General features: G+C 46.8%; 1 protein-coding gene across 2 annotated transcripts in view; it reads left to right on the top strand.

The window, feature by feature from the left end:
* The window catches only part of PDE8A (phosphodiesterase 8A), a 155,326-nt gene that overhangs the window by 93,248 nt on the left and 37,224 nt on the right, over nucleotides 1-24,854 (top strand). For both annotated transcript variants that reach the window (XM_045448645.1, XM_045448644.1), the window contains exons 7-11: nucleotides 9,872-9,950; nucleotides 11,778-11,915; nucleotides 16,904-16,992; nucleotides 18,631-18,682; nucleotides 18,784-18,826. In XM_045448645.1, coding sequence (XP_045304601.1) covers nucleotides 9,872-9,950; nucleotides 11,778-11,915; nucleotides 16,904-16,992; nucleotides 18,631-18,682; nucleotides 18,784-18,826 — 401 coding nt within the window. The remainder of the gene's footprint in view (nucleotides 1-9,871; nucleotides 9,951-11,777; nucleotides 11,916-16,903; nucleotides 16,993-18,630; nucleotides 18,683-18,783; nucleotides 18,827-24,854) is intronic.

Here is a 24,854-nt window from a genome sequence, read left to right as displayed (position 1 = left end):
TAAGTTACAATAATTAAGGGATATATAAAATAAAACAGTGTAAAACGTGACCTCAAAAACAAAATGGAGGGGTTAGTAAAAATGTATTTTTGGAATATGTTCAAATTTAAGTTGCTGTCAACTTAGAATAGCTGTTAAATACATAGGACAATATATGTGAATCCGCATAGTAACCACAAAGCAAATCGTAGAGCAAATACACAAAAGAAAATGAGAAAGAAATCTAAGCATAACATAAAGTTCTCAAACCAGAAAGAAAGAGAAAGAGAAGAAAGGAACAGAGAGGAACTACAAAAACATCCAGAAAACAGTTAACAAAGTGGCAGTAAGTACATACCTATCAGTAATTACTTTGAATGTAAGTAGACTAAATTCTCTAATCAAAAGACATTGTGCTTGAATTAAAAATTAATTGAAGGGTGTCTGGGTGGCTCAGTTGGTTAAACATCCGACTCTTAGTTTCAGCTCAGGTCATGATCTGTGGTTTGTGAGTTTGAGCCCCACATCGGGCTCTGGGCTGACAGTGCAGAGTCTGCTTGGGATTCTCTCTCTGCCCCTCCCCCACTCGTGTGTGTGCTCGTTCTCTCTCTCTCTCTCTCTCTCTCTCTCTCTCTCAAACTTAAAAAAAATTTTAATAAAATAAAAATAAAACCATTAAAAATTTTTAAAAAGACTCATCTGTGTGCCTGCCTACGAGAGACTCATGTCAGAAGTAAGGGCACACACAGAATGAAAGGGGAGAGATGGGAAAAGATACAAGCTGGAAACAAAAAGCTGTTGTAACTACACTCATATGAGACAAAATAGACTTTAAAATAAAGCCTGTAATGAAAGAAAAAGAAGGGCATTACCTAATGATAAAGAGGTCAACCAAGCAAGAAGATAAAACACTTATATATGGATCCAACATAGAAGCACCAAAGTATATAAAGCGGACATTAACAGATGTAAAGGGAGAAATTGACAATATAATTATAGTAGGGGGCTTTAACACCCCATTTAAATCAGTGGATAGATCACTCACACAGAGAACGCAATAAGGAAATGTTGGCTTTGAACAATACTTTAGACCAGATGAAGTTAATAGATACACACAGAACGTTTGATCCAAAAAACAGGCAAGATACACATTCTTCTCAAGTACACATGCAGCATTCTCCAGGATAGAGCATGTTAGGACACAAAAGAAGTCTCAATACTTTCAACAGGATTGAAATCATAGCAAGCGTCTTTTCCAACTACATACAGTGGTATGAAACCAGAAATCAATTACAAGAGGAAAACTGGAAAAACCACAAAAATGTAGAGAATAAAACAACATGTTACTGAACAGCCAGTGGGCCATCAGAAATCAAAGGAGGAATTTTTTAAAATGCTGAAGAACAAATGAAAAAAGAAATACAACATACCAAAATCTGTGGGATGTGCAAAAGTGGTTCTAAGAGGAAAGTTCATAACAATACAAGCCTACCTCAAGAAACAAGAAAAATCTCAAACAATAACCTTCCATCTAAAGGAACTAGAAGAAGAACAAACAAAGCTCAACGTTAGTAGAAGGAAGGAAATAATAATCAGGGCAGAATAAATAAATAGAGATTTTAAAAACTCAGTGAAACTAATAGCTGGTTCACTGAAAAGATGAAACTGGCAAACATTTAGCTAGACTCACCAAGAAAGAGAGGGCTCAAATAAATAAAATCAGAGATGAAAGGAGAACTTACAACAGATACCACAGAAACACAAACAATTATAAGAGACAACTGTGTATAGTTATATGTCAACAAATTGGAAGAAATTGATAAATTCCTAGAAGCATTAAATCTTTCAAGACTGAATCATGAAGACAGAAAATCTAAATAAACTAATTACTAGTAAGGAGATTGAATCAGTAATAAAAAGCTTCCCAACAACAAAAGTCCAGGGCCAGATGGCTTCACTGGTGAAATCAACCACAAATTCAAAGAACAATTAACACCAGGCCTTCTCAAACTCTTCCAAAAACAAACAAACAAACAAACAAAAAACAGAAGAGGAGGGAACTTTTCCAGACCCAATTTATGAGGCCAGCATTACCAAAACCAGACAAGGATGCCACAAAATAGTAAAATGACAGGCCAGTATTCCTGATGAACATAGATGCAAAAATCTTCAACAAAATATTAGCAAACTGAATTCAATACATTAAAAGGGTCATTGGCATTTGTTCCGGGGATATAAGGATGGTTCAACAGCTGGAAATCAATCAACATGGTATACCACATTAACCAAATGAAAGCTACAAATCCTATGGTCATCTCAATAGATGTAGAAAAAGCATCTGACAAAGTACAACATCGATTCATGATAAAAACTCTCCACAAAGTGGGTATGGGGAAACATACTTTAGTGTAAGAAAGATAACATGACAAACTCACAGATAACGCCATACTCAGTAGTGAAAAGCTGAAAGCTTTTCTTCTAAGATCAGGAGCAGGACGAGAACACCCCACCCCCTCTTTTATTTAATATAGTATTAGAAGTTCTAGCCAGAGCATTTAGGCAGAAAAAGAAATAAAAGTCATCTGAATTGGAAGGGAAAAGGTAAAACTGTCACTGTGTGCACATAAAATGATACTATATGTAGAAAATCCTAAAAATGCCACCAAAGAGCAATTAGAACTAATAAGTGATTCAGTAAGGTTACAGGATGCAAAATTAATATACAAAAATCCATTGCATTTCTATACACTAACAAAGAACTATCAGAAAGAAAAATAGTCCCATTTATAATTATATCAGAAAGAATAAAATACCTAGGGATAAATTTGACCAAGGAGATGAAAAACCTGTGCACTGCAAACTATTAAGACATTGATAAAAGAAATTGGAGATGACACAAATAAATGGAAAAATATACCATGCTCATGGGTTGGAATAATTAATATTGTTAAAAAGCCCATACTACCCAGAGCAGTCTGCAAATTCACGATAGTCCCTATCAAAATTCCGATGGCATTTTTCACAGAACTAGACCAAATAATCCTAAAAGCTTATGTGAAAGCTCAAAAGACTGAACGGCCAAAGCAATCTTGAGAAAGAAAGCTAGAGGTATCATGCTTCCTGATTTCAAATGATACTGCATACCTACAGTAATCAAAACAGTATGGTACTGGAATGAAACCAGACACAAGGTCTGTGGAATAGAATAGAGATCCCAGAGATAAACCCATGTTCATCTGGTCAGTTAATCAACAAAAGAGGCTAGAATATACAGTAGGGAAAGGAAAGTTTTTAAAACAGTGGTAGGAAAACTGGACAGCTAAATGCACAAGAATGAAACTGGGCCACTGTCTTAACCATATGCAAAAATTAACTCGAAATGCATTAAAGACTTGAATGTGAGACCTGAAACCATAAAATTCATGGAAGAAAACATAGGTAGCAACCTCCTTGACAGTGGTTTTAGTGAGGTTTTTTTCTTTTTCTTCTTTTTCTTTTTCTTTTTTTTTGGGGGGGGAGGGGGCCCTCAAACTCCAAATGCAAGGGCAAAAAAAAAGCAAAAATAAACAAATGAGACTACATCAAACTTAAAAAGCTTCTGCACAGAGAAGGAAACCATCAACAAAGTGAAAAGTCAACCTACTGAATGGGAGATATTTTCTAATCATATATCTAATAAGAGTTAATATCCAAAATGTATAAAGAATTCATACTAACTAACTTAAAAAAAAACTGATTAAGAATTGGTCAGAGGATCAGAAGAGACATTTTGTTCAAAGAAAACAGACGGCCAATAGGCACATGAGAAGATAGTCAAGATCACTAACCCTCAATGAGATGCAAAACCATAATGAAATGTCACCTCACACCTGTCAAAATGGCTTGTTATCAGTGTGTGGTGAGAGACTAGTAAAGAATGGATTTAAACTTAGGTGACCATCAGCTTAATATAGAGCACTATATGTATAAGATGTTATATGTAAACCCAATGGTAACCACAAACAAAAAACCAGTACAAATCAAAAATAGATAAGCAAAAAATAAAGAGAAAGGAATCAAAGTATATCACTAAAGAAAGCAAACTGTGAAAGATGAGAGAGAAGAAAGGAGCAGAGAGCTTCAAAAACAACCTTGAAACAAGTAACAAAATGGCAATAAATCCATAATTATTTTGAATGTAAATGGACTAAATGCTCCAATGAAAAGACGGGGTGACAGAATGGATAAAAAAGCAAGACCCATCCATATACTGCACACAAGAGACTCTGTTCATACCTAAAGACACCTGCAGATTGAAAGCAAAGGAATAGAAAAGCATTTACCTTAAGAGACTCTTAAAAACTGAGAATAAACTGAGGGTTGATGGGGGGTGGGAGGGAGGGGAGGATGGGTGATGGGCATTGAGGAGGGCACCTGTTGGGATGAGCACTGGGTGTTGTATGGAAACCAATTTGACAATAAATTTCATATTAAAATTTTTTTTAATTTAAAATAAATAATTTAAAATTAAAAAAAAAAAACATTTATCATGCACATGGAAGTGAAAAGAAAGCCAGTGGCAATACTTACATTGGACGAAATAGACTTTAAAACAGAGATTGTAACAAGAACACAGAAGAAGACATAAAGGGGAAAATCCAACAAGAAGAAAGAATGATTGTAAATATTTATGCACCCAACATAGGAGCATCCAAATACATAAAGAAGTTAATAACAAACATAAAGGAAGTCGTTGATAGTATTACAGTAATGGTAGGGGCCTTTACTACCCCACTCACATTAATGGACAACTCATCTAAACAAAATCAACAAGGAAACAAACTTTGAGACACTGGACCAGATGAATTTAATAGAGATACTCAGAACATGCCCTCCTAAAACAGAATACACATGCTCTTTCAAGTGCATATGTAACATATTCAGCCTAGAATAGATCACACATTCGGCCACAAATCAAGTGTCAACAAATTCAAAAAGATGAAAGTCATACCATGCATCTTTTTCCCACCACAGCACTATGAAACTGGAAATCAACCATAAGAGAAAATTTGGAAGAATACAAATACATGGACATTCAATAACATGCTATTCATACAATGAATGGGTCAACTAAGAAATCAAAGAGGAAATTAAAAAATGCATGGAGACAAATGAAAACACAATGGTCCAAAATCTTTGGGTTCTAAAAGGGAAGTTTACAGCAATACAGGCTTACCTCAAGAAGCAAGAAAAATCTCAAATTAACCTAACCTTACACGTGAAGGAGCTACGGAAAAAAAAAAAGAAAAAGAACAAACAAAACCCCAAAACAGCAGAAGGAAGGAAATAATAAAGATTAGAGCAGAAATAAACAAAATAGAAACTTAAAAAAAAAAAAAAAACTAGGAGAGCAGATCAATGAAACCAGAAGCTGGTTCTTTGAAAAGATCAACAAAATTGATAAACATTTAGCCTGACTTATCAAAAACAAACAACAACAACAAAAAAAACAAAACACAGAGGACTCAAACAAACAAAATCAGAAATGAAAGAAGAGAAAGAAAAAAATGAAGAGGACATCTGGGTGCTTCAGTTGGTTAAGTGGCTGACTCTTGATTTCAGCTCAGGTCATGATCTCACCATTTGCAAGATCGAGTCCCATGTGAGGCTCTGCACTGACAGCATGGCGCCTGCTTGGGATTCTCTCTTTGCCCCTCTCTCTCTGCCTCTGCCCTGCTCGTGCATTCTCTCTCTCTCTCTAAATAAATAACTTTTTTTTCCTTTTTAAGTGAAGAAAGAGGAGGGGCGCCTGGGTGCTCAGTTAGTTAAGCGTCTGACTTAGGCTCAGGTCAGGATCTTGGAGTTTGTGTGATTCAAGCCCTGCGTCGGGCTCCATGCTGACAGCTCAGAGCCTGGAGCCTGCTTTGGATTCTGTGTGCCCCTCTCTCTCTGCCCTTCCCCCCCAAAGATAAATAAACATTTAAAAAAATTGAAGAGGAGAGGGGTGCCTGGGTGGTTCGGTCAGCTAAGCGTCCAACTTTGGCTCAGGTCATGATCTTGCAGATCATGAGTTCCAGCCCCATGTCAGGCTCTGTGCTGACAGCTCAGAGCCTAGAGCCTGCTTTAGATTCTGTGTCTCCCTCTGTCTCTGTCCCTCCCCTGTTCATGCTTTGCGTGTGTGTGTCTCTCTCTCTGTCTCTCTCTCTCTCAAAAATAAATAAAAACTTAAAAATTTTTTATTTTACAATGAAGAGGAGAAATAACAACCAACACAAATACAAAGCATTATAAGAGAGTATGAAATATTATATGCCAACAAATTGGACAACCTAGAAGAGATAGACAAATTATTAGACACATGTAGCCTCCGAGAACTGGACCAGAAGAATTAGAAAATTTGAATAGACAGATTAGCAATAACATTGAATCACTAGTCAAAAAACCCCCAACAAACAGAAAATCTAGGACCAAACGGCTTCGCAGGTAAATTCTATGAAAATGGTGAATGCCTATTCTCAAACTATTCCAAAAAATAGAAGAGAAAGGAAAGCTTCCAGATTCATTCTCTGAGCCCAGCGTTACCCTGATGCCAAAACTAGATAAAGACACCACCAAAAAAACAACAACAACAACAACAAACTATTAAGACAATATCTCGGTGAACATAGATGTAAAAACTCTGAACAATATGTTAGCAAACAAAATCCAACGATACATTTAAAAAAATCATTTACCACGACCAAGTGGGACTTATCTTGAGTTGCAAGGGTGGTTCAGTCTTCACAAATGCATCAATCTGATACATCATCACATCAGCAAGGGAAGGGATAAAAACCATATGGTCATTTCAGTAGATGCAGAAAAAGCATTTGCCAACATCCATTTGTGATAAAAAAAAAAAAAAAAAAAAAAACCTCCACAAATTATGTTTAGAGGGAACATACGTCAACATAATAAAGGCCATATATGAAGAAGCAAGCTAACTTCATACTCAATAGTGAAGGACTGAGAGCTTTTCTCCTAAGATCAGGAACAAGACAAGGATGTCTGCTCTTAATCACTTTTATTACTGGAAGGCGTAGCCACAGCAGTCAGACAACAAAAAGAAATAAAAGGCGTCCACGTTGGTAAGAAGGAAGTAGGACTTTCAACTACTTGCAGATGACATGATACTATATATAGAAAACCCTTGAGACTCTACCAAAAAACTACTAGAACTAATAAATGAATTCCATAAGGTCACAGGATACACAATCAACATAAAAAAAATTCATTGCATTTCTATACACTAATAATGAAGTAGTCGAAAGAGAAATTAAGAAAACAATTGCATTTATAATTGCACCAAAAAGAATTAAATACCTAGGAACAAACTTAACCAAGGGGTGATAGACCTATATTGAATTTTAAAACATGGATGAAAGAAATTGAAGATGACACAAATGGAAAGATATTCCATGCTCACAAATTGGAAGATCATATATTGTTAAAATATTCATACCATCCAAAGCTGTCTACAGATTTAATGCCATTCCTATCAAAATGCCAACAGCATTTTCATAGAAGATCTAGAACAAACAATCTTAAAATTTGTACGGAATCACAAAAGACCCCAAAAAGCCAAAGCAGTCTTGAAAAAGAATGAGACCACAGGTATCACAATCCCGGATAACAAGATACGCTACGGAACTGTAGTAAGCAAAACAGTGTGGTACTTGCACAAAAATAGACCTATAGATCAGTGCAACAGAATATAGAGCCCAGAAATAAACCTATCCTTATATGGTCAGCTAATCTACAACAAAGGGGGCAAGAATACACACTGATGAAAAGACAGTCACCTCAACACCAAAAGAAAAACACATACTTAAAAAATGGGCAGAAGACACGAACAGACATTTCTCCAAAGAAGACCTACAGGGGTGCCTGGGTGGCTCAGTCGGTTGGGTGTCCAACTTCAGCTCAGGTCGTAATCATGCAGTTCATGAGTTCAAGCCCCACGTCGGGCTCTATGCTGTCAGCTCAGAGCCTGGAGCCTGCTTCGGATTCTGTGTCTCCCTCTCTCTTTGCCCCTCCCCTGTGCTTACTCTTTCTCTCTCAAAAATAAACATTAAAAAAATTTTTTTTAAACAAAGAAGATCTACAGATGGCCAACAGACACCTGAAAAGATGTGCAACATCACTCATCAGCAGGGAAATGCAAATCAAAACCACAATGCGGTATCACCTCACGCCTGTCAGAATGGCTAAAATAAAAAACACAGGAAACGACAAGTGTTGGCGAGGACGTGGAAAAAAAGGAACCCTCGTGCACTGTTGCTGGGAATGCAAACTGGTGTAGCCACTCTGAAAAACAGTATGGAGGTTCCTCAGAAAATTGAAAATAGAATTACCCTATGACCCAATAATTCCACTACTGAGTATTGACCCAAAGAGTACAAAAATACTAATTAGAAAAGATATATACACTTCTGTGTTTCCTGCAGCATAATTTACAGTAGCCAAATCATGGAAGCAACCCCAGTGTCCATCGATAGGTAAATGGATAAAGATGTGGTAGCTGAGGAGGCAGCTATATCGTATGAATTTTGTATGGTGACAGATGATAACTAGACTTGCCCTGGTGATCAGTTTGCAATGGATACAAAGGTCGAATCACTGTATTTTACATGTGAAGCTAGCAGAATATTATATGTAAATTATACTTTAGTTTGAAAAGACTGAATTATTTCCTGGTAGCTCTATAAAGATTATATTGTGATATGAATAGGCAATCAAAGATTATGTTGCCAAATATATAGGGAAGATGTCCTACAGACATGGATCAGGTGGTTTGTTAATAGAAATACAGCTAACCCTTGAACAACATGGGTTTGAACTGCACGGGTTCACTTATGTAGAGATTCTTTTTTCAAGAAACACAGTACTAGAAATGTATTTTCTCTTCCTTATGATCTTTTTATTTTTATTTTTATTTTTTAAGTTGATTCTGAGAGAGAGAAAGAGAATCCCAAGCAGGCTCCACACTGCCAGTATGGAGCCCAATGCAGGGCTCAAACTAACGAACTGCGAGATCATGACCTGAGCTGAAATCTAGAGTCAGATGCTTAGCTGACTGAGCCACCCAGGCTTCCTTTTTTAATGATTTTTTAATAGCATTTTCTTTTCTCTAGCTTACCTTATTGTGAGGACACAGTGGATAATACATATAACATATAAAATCTGTGTTAGTTGACTGGTTGTATTATCGGTAAGGCTTCTGGTCTATAGTAGGCTGTTAGTACTTAAGTTTCTGGGGAGTGAAAAGTTACATGCAGATTTTTGACTCGACGGGGTCAGTGCCCCTAACCCCTGCCTTGTGCACGGGTTAACGGCATGGTTATTTTTCTGGATATTGGGATGATTTTCCTGTTTATCATCTTTTTAAGTTTGTAAGTTGCTGTTATTTCTTCATTCCAAATACATATTCTTTTTTACATAAAAAAGGTAAAATAAAATAATAGCTACAAATGGTTGACTGCCCCCTTTCTGCCAGGCTCTATGCAGGATTCTGGACCCTTCAGATGGGGAGGAGGGAGACTCAGGAGGTTCAGTCACACACCCAGGGTCCTGGAGCTGGTGAACGGCTGCGATCCAACCCTGGCGTGTATTCCACTCTGGTCCACTGGTCCTCACGTTGGAAGGAAGGCTCCAGTTGGGCATAGTTGTGGTCAGGTAGCAGGGTTGCTGACGTGTTTATTTTTTCTTTTTGTTTTTCAATATTTCCCCTTTTCTTTTTCTTGGGTATTTGTTACTTTTATAATCAGATGAAAAACACATTTAAATAAGTTAATGCCATAACACAAGATTGTGTTGCATTTTGTGGTATTTACATTAATCAGTGTTTGTTTTGGTTTTTTTCCTACCCATAAAGGGCTTGTAACTCAATATTCACTGCACTGGAGAAAAGTCAAGAAGCAGTTGAAATTACAAGTGAAGACCGTGTTATACAGGTTAGTTATTTTGGAAGGTCATTTTTCTGAATTTCTGGTTTTGTTTGCTCTTATTTTAGGATTGAACCCCTCAGGTATGATTTTTTTTTTCTTTTTGAAGTTCAAGAGACCAAGTTTTCCTTAGAGGATTATCAGAACAAAATGTATAAAATGTGTAGTTTAAGCTCCCTATAGATAAGAAAAGATACTAATTACTTTGGGTGCTAGAAAATATTCTAGCACATTTGCATTTATTACTTTTCACCTTTTTGTTTGTTTGTTTGTTTGTTTGTTTGTTTAGCAAGAGGAGACTTTCATCCAGAGGGATTACCCCCAGGGTTGGGGTGGGGGATGTGGAGAGGAGGCTCTGACGGCAAGGTCTGCAGGTTCTTGCCTTTCTCCCTGGTCTTGAAGATAGTTTACACCTTTAGCAATTTACCAGAAACTACTCAGAATTTCCAGAACAACCTAGTAGTCGCTGAACAAATGACCCGTTATTAGCAAAGTGGATTCATAAAAGTGGCTTAAGGTAACAAGACTTGCACTTTTTAGATAACAAGAGAAGGGTTGTGCCGAGGAAACGCTCCCTTTGTCTGAGAATCAGCTCCACCTTGATGTTGATTCTGATTCTGAGCACTCCTGCTCCTCACTTTCCTCTCACTTGTGACTTTCTCTGTAAAGAGCTGCTGATCCTGACTTTCAGGAGTTGGTGCCCTGAGAGGCAGCCTGGGCCAGTGGCTGTGGGTACAAGCTGGTGTCAGACAGGCCTGGGTTGCGTTCAGCTAGGCCCTTTCATAGCTGAGCATCGTTGGGCAAGTTATTTAATCTCTCTGAATGTGGTCTCTCAGCTGTACAGATGGGAATAATTGTCTTTTAAAGTTTATTTATTTGGGGGCAGCGGGGAGGGCAGAGAGAGAGGGAGAGAGAGAGAATCCTAAGCAGGCTCCGTGCTGTCAGTGCAGAGCCAGACACAGGGCTTTATCTCACTATTCGTGAGATCATGACCTGAGCTGAAATCAAGAGCTGGACAGTTAAGCAACTGAGCCACCAGGCGCCCCAGACAGGAATAATATTAATATTCACAATACTAATTATTGCCTTTTGTAAGGATGTTCTAAGGATTAAGTGGGTTAATGTGTGTGAAATGCATACTATAGTGTCTAGCAAGGAAAACAGACCTGAAGCAGCATCAGTTATTGCTTTATCATCATTATTTTATTATTATTATTATTATTATTACTATTACTATTATTATTAGCACATGCTCAACTTTCCTGTACATTTTATCCTAGTCTTGTAATCTTCTTTGAAATTTAGCCATACAGCCTTGTATCTGTAAATACTTCGCAGTTCATAGCCTGTTTTGATTATTCACGTGTATCACGAGAGTGGCAAGATAGGTGTTCTGTTCCCATTACACAGATACGCAGACTGAGACTTAGAGGGGTCGAGGGACTCGGCAGAGGAGGGTCTGAGTGCTTCAGACTTCAGTCTGGTGCTTTGTCCTACTGTATCATCATCCCAAAAAGCCTTTTGTAGCAACCCAGGCCCGTCTCCATGCGGCTTCTTTCCTCTGTTGGCGTTCGAGTGGGATCAGGCCATCTCTCCTGGGGGCCTTGGGGGCCACGGCAGAAAAGTGCAGCCAGGTGTCCCCGGAGCAGCGTCTTCTCTGGACTCCAGGGATCACCTGGGGGTGTGCTCTTGGGGCTTTAGAACTGTGGTGGGGAGCTCCAGGTTCTTGAGCTTTCTAGGAGGGAAACAAGCCGGCTTGGGGTGAATATCCTTGATTGCCCTCTTTTCAAATTCTCTTCTAATCTGGGTGATGTTGTTTCTTTTGTCTCCCCCCAGTATGCAAATCCCGCGTTTGAAACAACCATGGGCTATCAAGCAGGCGAACTAATAGGCAAGGAGTTAGCGGAAGTGCCTGTAAATGAAAAAAAGGCTGAGTTGCTCGATACCATAAATTCATGCATCAGGATAGGCAAGGTAAGTGAGGGCTCCAGCCCTTGTTCACTCTCGCGTCACAGAGAGGACAGGAAGGAGACGTGGTGCTCACTGAGCGTTGCACACGCCAGGGAATCGGAGTCCTACCCCGCGCAGAAGCCCGAGGAAGTGCTGCTGGCGTCATCCCCATTTTTCCCATTTTGCGGAAGGGGAAACTGAGGCCAAGAAAGGGTAGATAGTGTGATTAGCTGTTACACAGAAAAAATTTAATTGGCACTGAAAATTACTCTTTTCATCTTTATGATAAATAAATTGATCTTTCTAATCACTGATCTTCTGAGCGGTAGGTGTTGGCAAATGGCTCTGGGCAGAGGAGCGCGCCGGTGAGGTCCGTGGTCTTGGAGCACCTCTGAGCCCAGCAAGTCTCTGGGCCTCCTGCTTTCATCCAGCCTTTTCTGGAATGCCTCCCGTGGGCAGACGCTCTGCTAGATTCTGGCATAGACAGAAGGGCACAACACAGACTCCTTCGTAGAGAGCTCCTATTCCAAGGGTGCAAACGGGACAAGTCACATGATCTCAGTGCCGGGGGGACAGACGGAAGGCAGGCCCAGTCTGAAGGGCGACTTCTCAGAGCCGTGGCTCCCGCCAGCACCTCACGGTTCCTGGGTTTTTAGACAAGAGACGGGTCGTGCCCAGGAAATGCCGAGGCTGCTGCTTTTCCACAGTCTTTCCTGCCGGGCTCTCGTGAAGGTTTGGAAGTCAGGGGGAGACCGATCATCTGGTCACTCGAACGCTTGAGATACCGGTGACCGGCTCTCTTGCCCGCTGCCCTGTGACATCCGGCCAGTGCCTGTCCCTTAGTCTAGCAGAGCACGTCACCGGGGCCCCGGAGACACCCTTGGTGGGTTCGTGTCCCTTGGCTCTCCCGCAGCGCTGAGCCCAGTGACATGCCATCTGGGGAATAACTAACGGGCACTTCCTGAATCCCGTTCCTTCAGCTGTTCTGTCAAGGATGATGATTTTCTTGCTGGAGAGAGTGGCAGGTCCTCCAGAAAGAGCTTGGAGGCCGAGGCAGGTAGTAGGCCTCGGGTGCTGGGCGCCCTGGCCAGGCTGACCCCGGCCCCCCCCCCCCTCGGTTGGAAGGGGCATCCTCAGAGGGTGGTGACCAAGCAGCAGTCCCGGAAGCCTTGGGAGGGCTTTCCACGGCCTCCCCAATCCTGGCATTTAGGCCCCATGCTGCCGCTGGGTCAGCCGGTGGTTTTGTCGTGCGGGCCAGCCGGGCGCAAGCCGGAGATGACGGCCTCGCACACCTCCATCTGGTAACCTGAACACGGGAGGTCCCCGCTCGTCGCCAAAGAGAGAGTGGAGGTGGGGACGGGGCCGTTAGCGGGCTAGAGCCGGGTCCTGGGATCTACCGAGATCCGTGTGAAGGGCATCTCGCCTCCTACGTAATGCTGTTGGCACCAGGTACGAGGGGCCTCAAGCTTGAACACCTGAGACCTGTTCTCTAAAATCTATTGTTGAGCAAAGGATATGAAAGATTATCGTGTTATGACCCCAATACTGTTTTATTTCAGAAAGGAACACGGTTGTTTATTTTGTGTGTTTCGGAGCTTCCGGGGAGAGCCGTTTGTCCTTCGTCAGTAACCTGCTGGTCCCTCGGCCAGCACTGCGACAGGACAGGCCGCTTAGCCGGGAAGGTTTTTGATGTGAAAGAAAACATGGCCTTTCTGATCGGGTCCCCTAGGGAGGGAGAAGGACTTGCTGAGGAGTTGGCCGCCCTGGGTAACAGTGGTGCTGGGTTCAGTGGAGAGAGCTCAGACTGGCCCTGGGAACCAGAATGGGAACTTAGAAGTAGTTAGGTGACAGCGCTGGGGGCTTTGAAGGGTCACATTCCAGGTGTGCCCCTTAGGGATAGAGGAGAAATTGTGATGATGGTCAAAGGAGGAGTATTGCAAACACTACCCTCCACAGACTCCCTTCACCCGTTGTTCTCAGCCAGCAGCCCCGCTTTGGGAGCGCACCTGCTGCTATTAGGTGACCTTGATTTTCAGCTTCCGTGCTCAGGCTTCCTTGCATCCCTGCACCTCCTTCCCGACTCCCCCCTTTTCCTCGTCCCCAGGACTCGTCTCGCAGGCTCTAGAGCCTACGGTCTCCTCTTCTCAGACACCTAAACCTTACATGGGTTCTTCTCCTTTAGAAACTGAATTTTCTTCCCTCGGAAGTTGTGTCTCGTGGGCACTGAGCAAATGTTGGCTGCTCGGGTGTCTGCCTGTAATAATGACGTGTGGCCACGGAGCCCCCACTGGCTTTTCAGAACTTGGAGTTCCAGGTCCTCCGCTTTGTTCCGTCACTGGCTCCCTCAGTGCACGTTTCCTCCCGCGTTTACCAGGGTCCTTCATCCATGCTGTGCTCCTCAGAAAGCTTCTTGTTTCCTGAGGCACCTTTGCTACTCCACACGGATGTCCCACGCCTCCCGCTTTTAGCCCCAGCCTCTTCTCCAGGGCCTCGTGCAACGTCCCGCCATCACCTTGTCTGACAGCGATGATTTCCTGTCATCCCCTCCAGCCTCTGCCGCCTCTGCCTGTTGGCCGTCCTCACACTTGCCCGGAAGCCCATTCCTGGCAGGCTTTTGGCTCCTCCCTACCCTCCGGCGTCAAGTCCATCACTCAGCCCTGACGTCTGTTAAACCCCTGCCTTGGAGAGTCCGCTGCCTGGGCCTGACCTTACGCAGGGCCTTCTCCCCAACCCTGGGTTGTGGTGGCTGAACCCAGTCAGGTCTCCCCGACCCGTGACCTCCACCTCCAGTCAGCGCACTCCCCACTCCCGAGTGATTAGTGTGATCACGTCACTCTGCCAGTGTAGAGGTCACATCCCTTGGCCTGGCTGCAAACATTCTACAGTCTGACCTCGGCCTGCCTTTTCCATTCAGTGAACAGAAGCTCCAGTGTCCCTGGACTGTTTACCACGTGCAGACCCTGGGGACAGGACAGCGGATGACAGAGATTTCTTTCTTAGACACCAGGCACCAAGAAGGGGCTGTCCTGATGGTCAGAGATGCCAGCTTGGTGCTTAGCTTGCCCCCAAACAGAAGCGAGGTGTGGGCCCCAGTGCCGTTCTGAGGGGGGCTCGGCCCGCAGAGAGAGGCCTGTGCAAAACCACCTGGGCCGGAACAGCCATTTACTAGTTGCCGTGTGTCAAGACCTCGTGCTTGTCCGGATTGAATCTTTGTAACCGCATTCTCAGGTCGTGCTTTGGTGTTCTCGGGAACTAAAACTTATGTATTTATGATAGATAATTGTTTCTGATAAGAAATACGATCTGTGATGAGTAACTGTTGTTTGTTTCTGTTGGCAACTGAAAAACTTACACGTGAAACTGTTCTCCTCCAAGCAGAACCTCTGCCCAAACCGGCCTGTTCCTTGGCCGGACTGTTCAGCTCCGGCCGAATTGGCTTCTTTTCTACCTTTGCTTGGTGCCCTTGTCTTTTCAGACAGGAGAGAAAATCCTGCAGATGTATTTTAAAGTGTTGATTGATTGATGGATTGAATTGGTCTCCCATTTTTCTCCCTCTCTCTCTTATATAACAGCTCTATTGAGAGAATTATTCTCTACTGAGAATAATTGAGAATTCACATACCACACAATTCACCCACTTAAAGTCTACAGTTCTGTGGTGTTTGGTCTGTTCACAGTTTTATAAACATCACCACAATCAGTTTCCCATATTTCTCTTGATCGTGAGCTTCAGAAGTAAGTCTTGGACCCGTCTGCTGAAGCCCCCTTGGGGGATACGCGGGCTGTGGGTGAGGAGGACACACTGTACCTTCCTGCCCAGGGAACCCTGTTTAGTCCTTGCCTGTTCTGGGCACTGGCCAGTCTCCCCTCAGAACTGTAGAGAGTAAGAGCCTCAGCTCCCTTCTGCTCTGGGCCAAATAAGCCCTGAGCTGGGCTCTCAGGCTTTTATGTCAGTCCTTCCTTGGCGCCCACCGTTTTTAGAAATACGTTGAGAAGCATCGGTAACCATCCTTCGCTTCTGTCCGAATGTCCTGGTTTCTGCTCAGTCCACTTTCTCACAGGAGCCTGAATGAGATTTTCCTTTTGGCATTTGCACGCAGGTTGCCATGCCATAAGCATGGAAGATTCCAGAATTGACCCTGTGTGAGGGTCTGGAAGGGAGATTGGAGCTAGGCCACCAAGGCTTCCTGCCTGGATCAGGTCCCGGGGGATCTAGAAGGGCAGGAAGGTTATGGAACACCCTAGAAGTTCAGTGTCCCACAGTGGGTTTTAAGGATATTTATAGCTTGAGGACCTTGGTGACTCTTGGAGGGATTCCCAACCTCTTGGGCAGGAACAGAACCCCGCTCTACCTCAGGCTTGTCCTTGCCACCCCAGGGGTAGGGAACCACCCACCTATAGCCCCTGTTCTCTCACTGTGGTCACGGCACGTGTGCACCTCCTGTCCCAGGCTGCAGTTTTGTTCTAAAAGGATCCTGTATATTCTGTGTGCTCACTGGAGCACAGCTGGTGTAACTGTGGCCCCAGCTTTTAAAGTCTCACTTATGTGTTATACCTGAGCCCAGACCTGGCTGTTCTCCTCCCTGACCTCCACGGAGGGACGGTGGCCCTCACACAACGCCCCCGGGTCCTGAGGGTCTCCCCTCCCAAATGCAGGGGCAGAGGCCGCACCGCTCCTCCCCTGCACAGGCAGGAGCTAGGACAGGAGGGACCCGTGTGGGGAAGCGAGGCGGCGCTCTTCAGCGATTCACTCGTGGGCCCAGGGCCTCTTGCTGGCAGCCGGCCGCTGACCTGTCACCACTCAGACTGTGGGGGGCTGGCATTTGTCAGCAGCCCCCGAGGAGACGGACTTGGGGAAAATGGCCAGGTTACCCAAAATCCTGTTTGGGGTTGGGGTAATTCTTTATCCTAATTGCTTTAGCCATGGTAAATGAACCCGAACCTGAGTGGAAGATGTTCTTGGGTTTATGCTCTGAACACACGGTGTAATGATGCTTATGTTCCATTTTTAGGAGTGGCAAGGAATTTACCATGCCAAAAAGAAAAATGGAGACAACGTACAACAGAACGTGAAGATAGTACCTGTCGTCGGACAGGGAGGGTGAGTGGAGACAGCCTACTTCGGTCAGCACGCTCTGCTTGGCTTTATTGCAGGATTTGCTCTGAATACTTAAGTGAGTTAGGAACCGCATGCAGAAATTTAAAAGAAAGACTTGTAACAAAGTCAGATGTCATCCAAGAATGACGTTCTTCCAGGCCGTCCCTTGTGGCTACGGCCTGGCCCTCCCACCTGTGACCTGGAGCCACCAGGTTCCACGCAGTCTTGCTTATGCTGCATGGACACAAAAGAGTCTCCCGTATTTAAATCAGAATGTCACTGTATTAAGCGGTGTGTGAGGGACACTACCTGATGGACTCCCTGTATTTAGAAGGTTTTTATCTCAGTTGATAGCCTGTGTAGTATTTCTGCCTAGGCCTATCAAATGAGATAAAAGTATTTAAAACACTGCCCTTTATAGAAATTCTCACGGAAAACAGATGTGACTGCAGATGGCAAAGTGTTGTCTAGCAGGAGCCCGAAAACGCCCTGTGGTTTGGCTCAGAGTTTATCTTAACTAGGAAGAACGCCGGGAAATGATGAATGTGAATTGCAGGACAGCCCACAATGAAATACGCAACCATTAGAAATGACGATCATAGAAAATTAAACAGGGAAAATGCTTAAGATGAATGCAAAAATGAAAATGCAAAATCAGACCCAGTGCGTGATTTCTATCCTGAAAATAGAAGGAGGAGAGAAAAGAGCAGGAAGAGACGCGGCGGTGGCAGTCCCAGCAGCTGCTGCTGTGCCTCGAGCCCGGCCCTCCCTGGGTCTCGAGCCCGGTAGACGTCAGTTCGTTGCCTCCTAAGCACGCGCTGTGGCGTCGGCACTCCATTTTACAGATGAGGAAACTTGAGGCTGGAGAGGTGGGGTTTCTGGCCCAGGGTCTGGCCGCCGGTGCTCGGCGGAGCGGGGCCACCGCGGTGACCGCATGGCTCACGTGGTTGGTCACCAGGCTTGGCTGCCGGTTGGCGATGGCCTCAGGGAGGCGGGTCTGTGTGGGCTCTCTGTTCTGATTCTTTGCCTTTTTATGTCCTTTCCAAAGTTTTTGCAATAATTATATAGGGTATAGGGATTTAATTATCCAGGGAAAAATGGAAGGCCCAGTAAATAAGTGAGGAGTCAAGTTTGCGACTTCCGGGATGAGCCCTGGGTGCTTTGTCTTAGTACCCCCCGCCCACCCCCCCCACCCCCCCAGCTGCATGTGGCCTTGGCCCTCAGCGTGGCCTGTGGCGCTGCCCTGAGTGACTGTGAGCACACTGTTTGTTAGAACCTGGGAAAGATCATTAATACAAAGGGCTGTGAAAATGAAAACATGCTAAGGAATTCAAGGCTTTCCTTTGGTTAACAGTCCATTTTTTAAAACATGGGTGTTTTTATTCTGTGTCGTGTTGATTTGGAAGAGCTGTGTTGTTTTTACTAGAGAGTCAACTTCTTTCTTGTCTACAGAGACACCAGAGGATGTGTGTAGACTCTGGGGGTGCTTCTTGGTGGCCTTGGCCACAAACAATAGACGTGCTCTGCTCCAGGCATTTTGTGTATTGTGAAAGATAGAGGCTCTTTCATGATGAAAATTAGCTACATATCCATCAGAACAGAGAGCCAGGAGAGAAATAACGCCTTGTTTTCTACTTGCAGAAAAATTAGACACTATGTGTCCATTATCAGAGTGTGCAATGGCAACAATAAGGTACGTAAGGGGAGCCCTGGGGCCCCCAGGTGTACCCCAGCAAGACTTCCTGCTCCTATCAGTAGACAATCAGAACTAATGGTTTTTACGTTCATTTCTAGGCCGAGAAAAGAACTGAAAGTGTTCAGTCTGACCCTCACACAGGTATGCTGCTCCCCGTTCATTCTTCGGGGCCGTCAAGCTTTTGAAAAAAAGAGAAACAGACCCTTACTCTCTCTGGCGCCTCGTGCGCAGGAGGGACTGCTTCCCTAGTGCCGTGGCGGTGTTCCTCTCCCTCCCTCTCCCAGGCAGGGACCCAAGCGCCCGTGGGAGTTCTGATGGGTGTCGTGGGGTGGGGAGAGAACCCGCGTCCAACGCGTGAACTTCCGTGAAGATGTGTTGCGGGGAGAGAACTGGTCACCTCCGGTGCACAAACTTAAGTGAAGATGCGTTGAGTGAACTGTGGTCTCTTGGCCTCATCTGTGCTCTAGGAGGCAACAGGGTTGGGTGTCAGGCTACAGCACTGAGCGGGGATGTCTTCATCGGACAGTAGTCCCCTCCAGCCTGTAGGGAGGTAGCTGGACCCCGTCAGACTTGGCTCACCCCATATCTGTCCCCTGTCACACCTCAGACCCCACCCGCTCAGGCCCACATCTGTTAGCGCAGACGTTTCCCCCTGGCCTGGAATTGCCTGTTTCCTCTCAGCGTGTGCCATGGCCTCACCATGCCCACTGTCTACTCTGGCCACCCTGGGCGAAGCCACAGGCTCTGCAGCAAGCCCACCTGCATGCTGGACCGCAGCCTGCCGTGCCGGGTGGTTGCCCAGCCAGTCCGTAGGAGCCTCCAGGGAGAAGACTCTGTCTTCCGTCCCACCAGCTGTTGCTGAGGTGCTTCCTGCAGTGCCAGGACAGACAGACAGACAGACAGACATACCCAGAACATACATACACACATACATTCATTCACGCATTCATTCATTCATTCATTCGCTCATTCATTCTAGGTGTTTTTCTGAGTGTGTACTGTGCCCACAGCCCTGTGCTAAGTGCTTGAATTAGTGTATGTAATTGAACCCTTGCAGTGACCCGGGGGTAGACACTTTGTGGATGAAGTTCCCTTTTTACAGGTAGGGAAACGAGGGCTAACTGATTTGCCCAAGGGTAACCCACATAGGACGCGGTAGAGCTGGCCTGGAATCCGGCTGGCCAGCTCTGGAAGTCTCCAGCACAGACTCGGACAACTCTGCGGGCGCGCCAGGAGGGGTCAGGGCTTTCCCTGGAGAGGAAGAGAGACCAGCTGATGGCCAGGGGAACAGCAACGAGAAGGGAAAGGACCAGCGGTGCCATGGTGGCCCAGAGGAGGAGGGGAGAGTTCCAGACAGGGAGACGTGGATTGAAGAAGGAGAGGGGTGCGGAAGGAAAAGCGTTCCAGAACTATAGACAGTCGTAGAGGAGGGAAAGGTCAGAACATGTTCAAGGGAAAACAGGACTAAATTTTGACTGGTCAGTGTGGAAGGGCAGTTGGGATCACAAAGGGTCCCTGGATACCAGGTAGGAGATTCAGATTTTTGTCTGTAGGTAGTGGGGACTGAGGACTTTAAGCAGGGGAGTAGCGTGATAATTTCTGTTGAGTACCGGAGCCCTTGTTCCTGTGTTCTGCAAAGAGGTTGGGACAGATGTAACCTTGCTGGCCAGCGAAGCATTTGCAAGTAACCCAGGTGTGGAACTGACGAGGCGGAGCCCAGGGGTCGTAAGGGTTACGGAGGACAAATGGCAGGGAAGGAGCCGGGGAGAAGATTCCCGGAGACCCACCTGCACCGGGCTCAGAGGGGGAACAGGAAGCTGGGTGGGGGGTGTTCCTGCGGCCAGGGGAGGGGAGAGGGAAGCGTTGGATCACAGTCAGAGCTGACCGTGCAGAGGTGAGGGAGGCGAGTACGGAGCCAGAGGTGGAGAGAGACCTCGGCTCTTGCATCCAAGAACGCGCTTATGACCTGTAGACGTGCGGGGCCAGGAGGGTGGTGGGGGCAGAAGCCGGACTACAGGGCTGGAGGGGTCAGGATGGAGCCGGCGAACGCAGGCCCCCCAGGACATTGACCCTTACGCTGCAAGGTCACGAGTGCCGTTACTTGGATATTTTTTTTCTTTCGGAAGAGCCCTGTGAGGTAGGCCTGGCTGTCGCCAACACCCCTTTATTACAGAGAGAGACACTAAGCTCGGAAGGGGTAAATGCTACCTCGGAGTTGGCGGCCAGGAAGCAGCAGGGCGGGGACTGGTAGGGGGACTCAGTGACCTGGTCCTAGGTGTCGGGCAAGGGCAGAGGCTCCCAGACTGCTCTTGTGCCGGGCCGTTCTGTCTCGGCACCTGACTGGTGCCCGCTTTGGAGTCTTCCCCATCCACCCCGAGGAGCTGGCTCTCTGGTCTCCTCCCACCCCCCAGCAGCGTAACCACCTTTATGTCCACAAGACTCTACCGACCACGGTCTTGCCCCAGGAAGGGAGGGAAGCGGTCACGGGCCACGGACCAGCCAGGACCCTCGGTTACACACAGCACTGTCATTTCTGAAGCAGGAAAGGAGTTTAGTGGAAGGAAATAGGGTGGCTCACAGAATGGACGAAAAAGCTTAAGAATTGATCTGAGACAAACAGGAAGGTGGGTGACCGTCCCCACTGTCGAAGGCGTGCCCTAGGAGCGGTGTGCCGGGGACACCGAGGCTCTGCCGATGTCCTGGCACGATGTCGCCGTCACCATGGGCACAGTGGCTTCCTCACAGCCGTGCTTCGCGGCCGCACCTGTGGTCTTTCATCCCCGGCTGGAAGCACATGATAGCGTGTGTCACCGAAGACACCAAATGTGTCATCTGTCCAGTTTGTAAACCTTGAGTCGGTCTGGAGTCAGCTCTGAGCCAGCTTTCGGCACAGAAATGAACATGTTGTTTGCTGGAGGGGGGAAGGAAGCAGTAATTTGAACAGACTCTACTCTGTAGTGCCACAGTGGGGGAGAACGGGCGTCACTTGCCAGCAGTAATGACACGAGGGCTGAGCTGGTCTCTGGAGAGAGGGCAGGGTCAGCCCCAGGACAGGAAGAACATTCCTGCGGGGATGAGCAGTGTGCATAAAGCCGTCGAGACAGGTGATGCCGGGTCAGGCCTGCTTGGATTTCCTCCTGCAAGCAGAGGAGGCAGGAGTCTGTCCTTAAAGAAGTAAATGAAAAGGGACCCCTTCCGGGAAAGACAGTCATGGTGGTGGTACGGACAAAAGACTCCAGGCAAAGAGTCACTGGGTATAATCAGTAGGACTTGGGAGCAGCACCATGTGAGGGATGAAGGGAAGACACTTGAGAATGTCACCAAGATTTCTATCTTGGCCACTGGATGGCACAGATGAAAATAGTAAGTGCGGGAGAAAGAGCAGGTTTGTGCAGGGAGAGGACAGCAAGTTTAGATTTGAACTTGGTCCATCTAGGGTGCCTGGAATGGTCCAGTGGAGATGTCTGGGGGCGTATGGAGAGGCCAGAGTCTTGGGCCTGGGCAGCTCTCCTGACGAGAGGAGGTGAGGCGGGAAGGAGAGGCGCTGAGGGTGGGGGCCCAACACCAGCAGACATGGAGGGCACGTGTAGGGAAGCAGGATGTGGAAGTCCCTTCGTGCAACCAGAATTCAGCCATCGTGTGCCAGGCGGCATGTGTCTTCGCTTATGAGAGGCCTGCACTCTGTTCCCTGGTGGGGGGCTGGGTAGCTCACAGGACAAGATGGGCGGGAAAGGCCTCACCAGGAACGGGCCATGTTCCAGGTCGGGCAGCGTATTTTACAGGTATTCTCCTGAGCTGTGGGGTTGGGGCCACTGGGACGGGCCTCGCAGACCCTGCGAGGCCCTGGAGTGCTAGTCTGGGTCTGCAGGAAGCCGGCTTTCTCGGTTGGAGGAGGTAGAGACACCACGGAGGAGGAGGGCTGACAAGCAGCTTGTTGACCAGGCTCTTGGGAGGTCGGTGGTCCCGGGGCAGAGCAGGCAGTCCACAAATGCTCGTACTGTTGAGAATGCCGAGAAAGTTCTCTGAAAGTCCGCCGCGCTCCCAGCAGTGACCTGTAAGCAAGTCGTGCGAGACACCCAGTTCTCAGCTTCCCTGTAACCAAAATGGAGCTTACAGGGCGCCGGGGGGGCTCAGTCAGTTGAGCGTCCAACTTCGGCTCAGGTCACGATCTCGCGGTCCGTGAGTTCAAGCCCCGCGTCGGGCTCTGTGCTGACAGCTCGGAGCCTGGAGCCTGCTTCGGATTCTGTGTCTCCCTCTCTCTCCGCCCTTCTCCCACCCACGCTCAGTCTGTCTCTCTCTCTCAAAGATAAATAAACGTTAAAAAAAATGTTTTAATGGAGCTCATGCTGACAGCACAGCATTAATGTGGCAGTGGAGGCACATTTGTAGGTGCCGAACAGTTCCCACTCTCACTGCTTCTCCGGGGTTCCCTGGATTTACCCAGCAAGGCAAGGAAATGCTGCTCGTTTTTCTCTACTAAAACCACGGGGCTGTGTGGGAGGATCGCACTTTACGGAACAGGACACCGAGAGCACAGAGCGCCAGTCACAGGTGGTGCAGGATCCGAGCCCCGGGCGGTCGAGGCCTGTGCAGCCTGCTGCCCGTTACCAGGCCGGGTGCTTCAGAGCTCTCTGGTTTGTGGCGAGGGCCTGGCTCGTGCTCCTTGGGGCTTGCAGTCTGCCTGAGATGTGAACCCCGCATTCACCCTCCGACAATCCCGAGTCTGCTTCTGAGAGCCGACCAGCGGGAGCGGCATAACAGCAGGTGCAGGCCGTTGGAGATGGGTCTCGAATGGGAACCAGGAAGATCCAGTATTTACACGGCGATTAAGTGACTTTAAAACGTTCAGTACAAACGGAAGCCTGTGCTTGTCCTTCCACTTTGGCCCCGACCCAGTCCTTGGTTACACGCGCTGCATTTTGCTTCCGGACAGCTACACTCTGGTCTGTAGGCAGGCGGCTTCCTCCTCCTGGAGATGGTCCCCTCCTCTTCTTGGCTGCATCTGCTAAACTTAACTCATCTGCTGTCTGCCCGTCTCCCCGAGGAGACCTGCCTCATCCGTCTTCATATCCCTAATGCCTGGCGTAGGGCCCAGTACATGGGAGGCGCCCAGCGAGTGTCTGTTGAGTGGCTCCAGGGGAGAAGAATGCAGGGGTGACCTTGTAAGTTCACAGCCGTCATACCGGGTCTGTGTGTGGCGGGCGGGGGGCAGGGGGGAGGGCGATCCGACTTGAGGGAGTGAGCATCCAGAGAGGATACAGTGTCGTGTGGGAAGCGGGAGGGGCAGGCGTGCTGACAGCCACGTGTGGTCACGGCAGGTGAGGCGAGAGGCAGACTGTGGCAAGTGGCCCGTCCTTGGCTGCCAGCCAGTTACTTGTTCCCCGTGGCGCTGCAGGGTTTCAAGCAAGGGAGCCGTGGAGGTACTTTCACCCACGCTCAGGGATTTGCAGGTGTCTGTTGAGGGTCTGTTAATGGCTGGGCAGTGCTGGTCCCCCAGGAAAAAGACAGGAAGGCTGTTGCTGCGCTCGTGTCCTCCAGAGCCGGTGAGGAAGGTAGACGGTAAAGTAGGTGGTTACTGGCGATGTTGGGGGTGCGAGGAGGCATTAGAAGAACGTTCACCGAGGTTATGGTACCTGAACCGCATGTTCAGAGAGTATCGAGAGTTACCCAGGTGAAGAAGGCAGCATGGGAGGGGTAGGTTCCCAAGTGGAGGTGAGCAGTCCGTGCCAAGGCGTAGAAGGTTGTGAGGTGAACTAGCACGTCGCAAATAGGTGGTCGTGGCTGGAAGGAGGAGATCCAGCCATCCTAGACTCTGGGTGCCACACGGGGGAGTTTAAATCGTGTCCTAAAAATAGTGATGAACCATTGAATTGTCGTAATTGGGAGAGTGATCCGTTTTAGGAGGATCACCTGGCTGCCTACGGAGAATGGGATGAAGGGGACAAGGCTGGGGATAAGGTTGGGGACTGTGGGACCAGTGTGGGAGGCTGTCATTCTGTCATTATAATCCAGAGGAGGATGGCACGTGTCTAGCTAGGACAGGGACAGAGCAGGGGTAGATTGAAGAGGTATTTAGGAGATAAGATCTGTAGATTTAGCTGACCAGTTGAGGGAGAGGTACGGAGAAGTCACGTAGGACTTGTTTCAAACTTCAGTGGATATGGGGGAG

The sequence above is a fragment of the Leopardus geoffroyi genome, chromosome B3 (genome assembly GCF_018350155.1).
Source record: "Leopardus geoffroyi isolate Oge1 chromosome B3, O.geoffroyi_Oge1_pat1.0, whole genome shotgun sequence".
Lineage (NCBI taxonomy): Eukaryota > Metazoa > Chordata > Mammalia > Carnivora > Felidae > Leopardus > Leopardus geoffroyi.
Note: the sequence above shows the minus strand (reverse complement) of the source record. Positions and strands in the feature narration are given on the sequence as shown.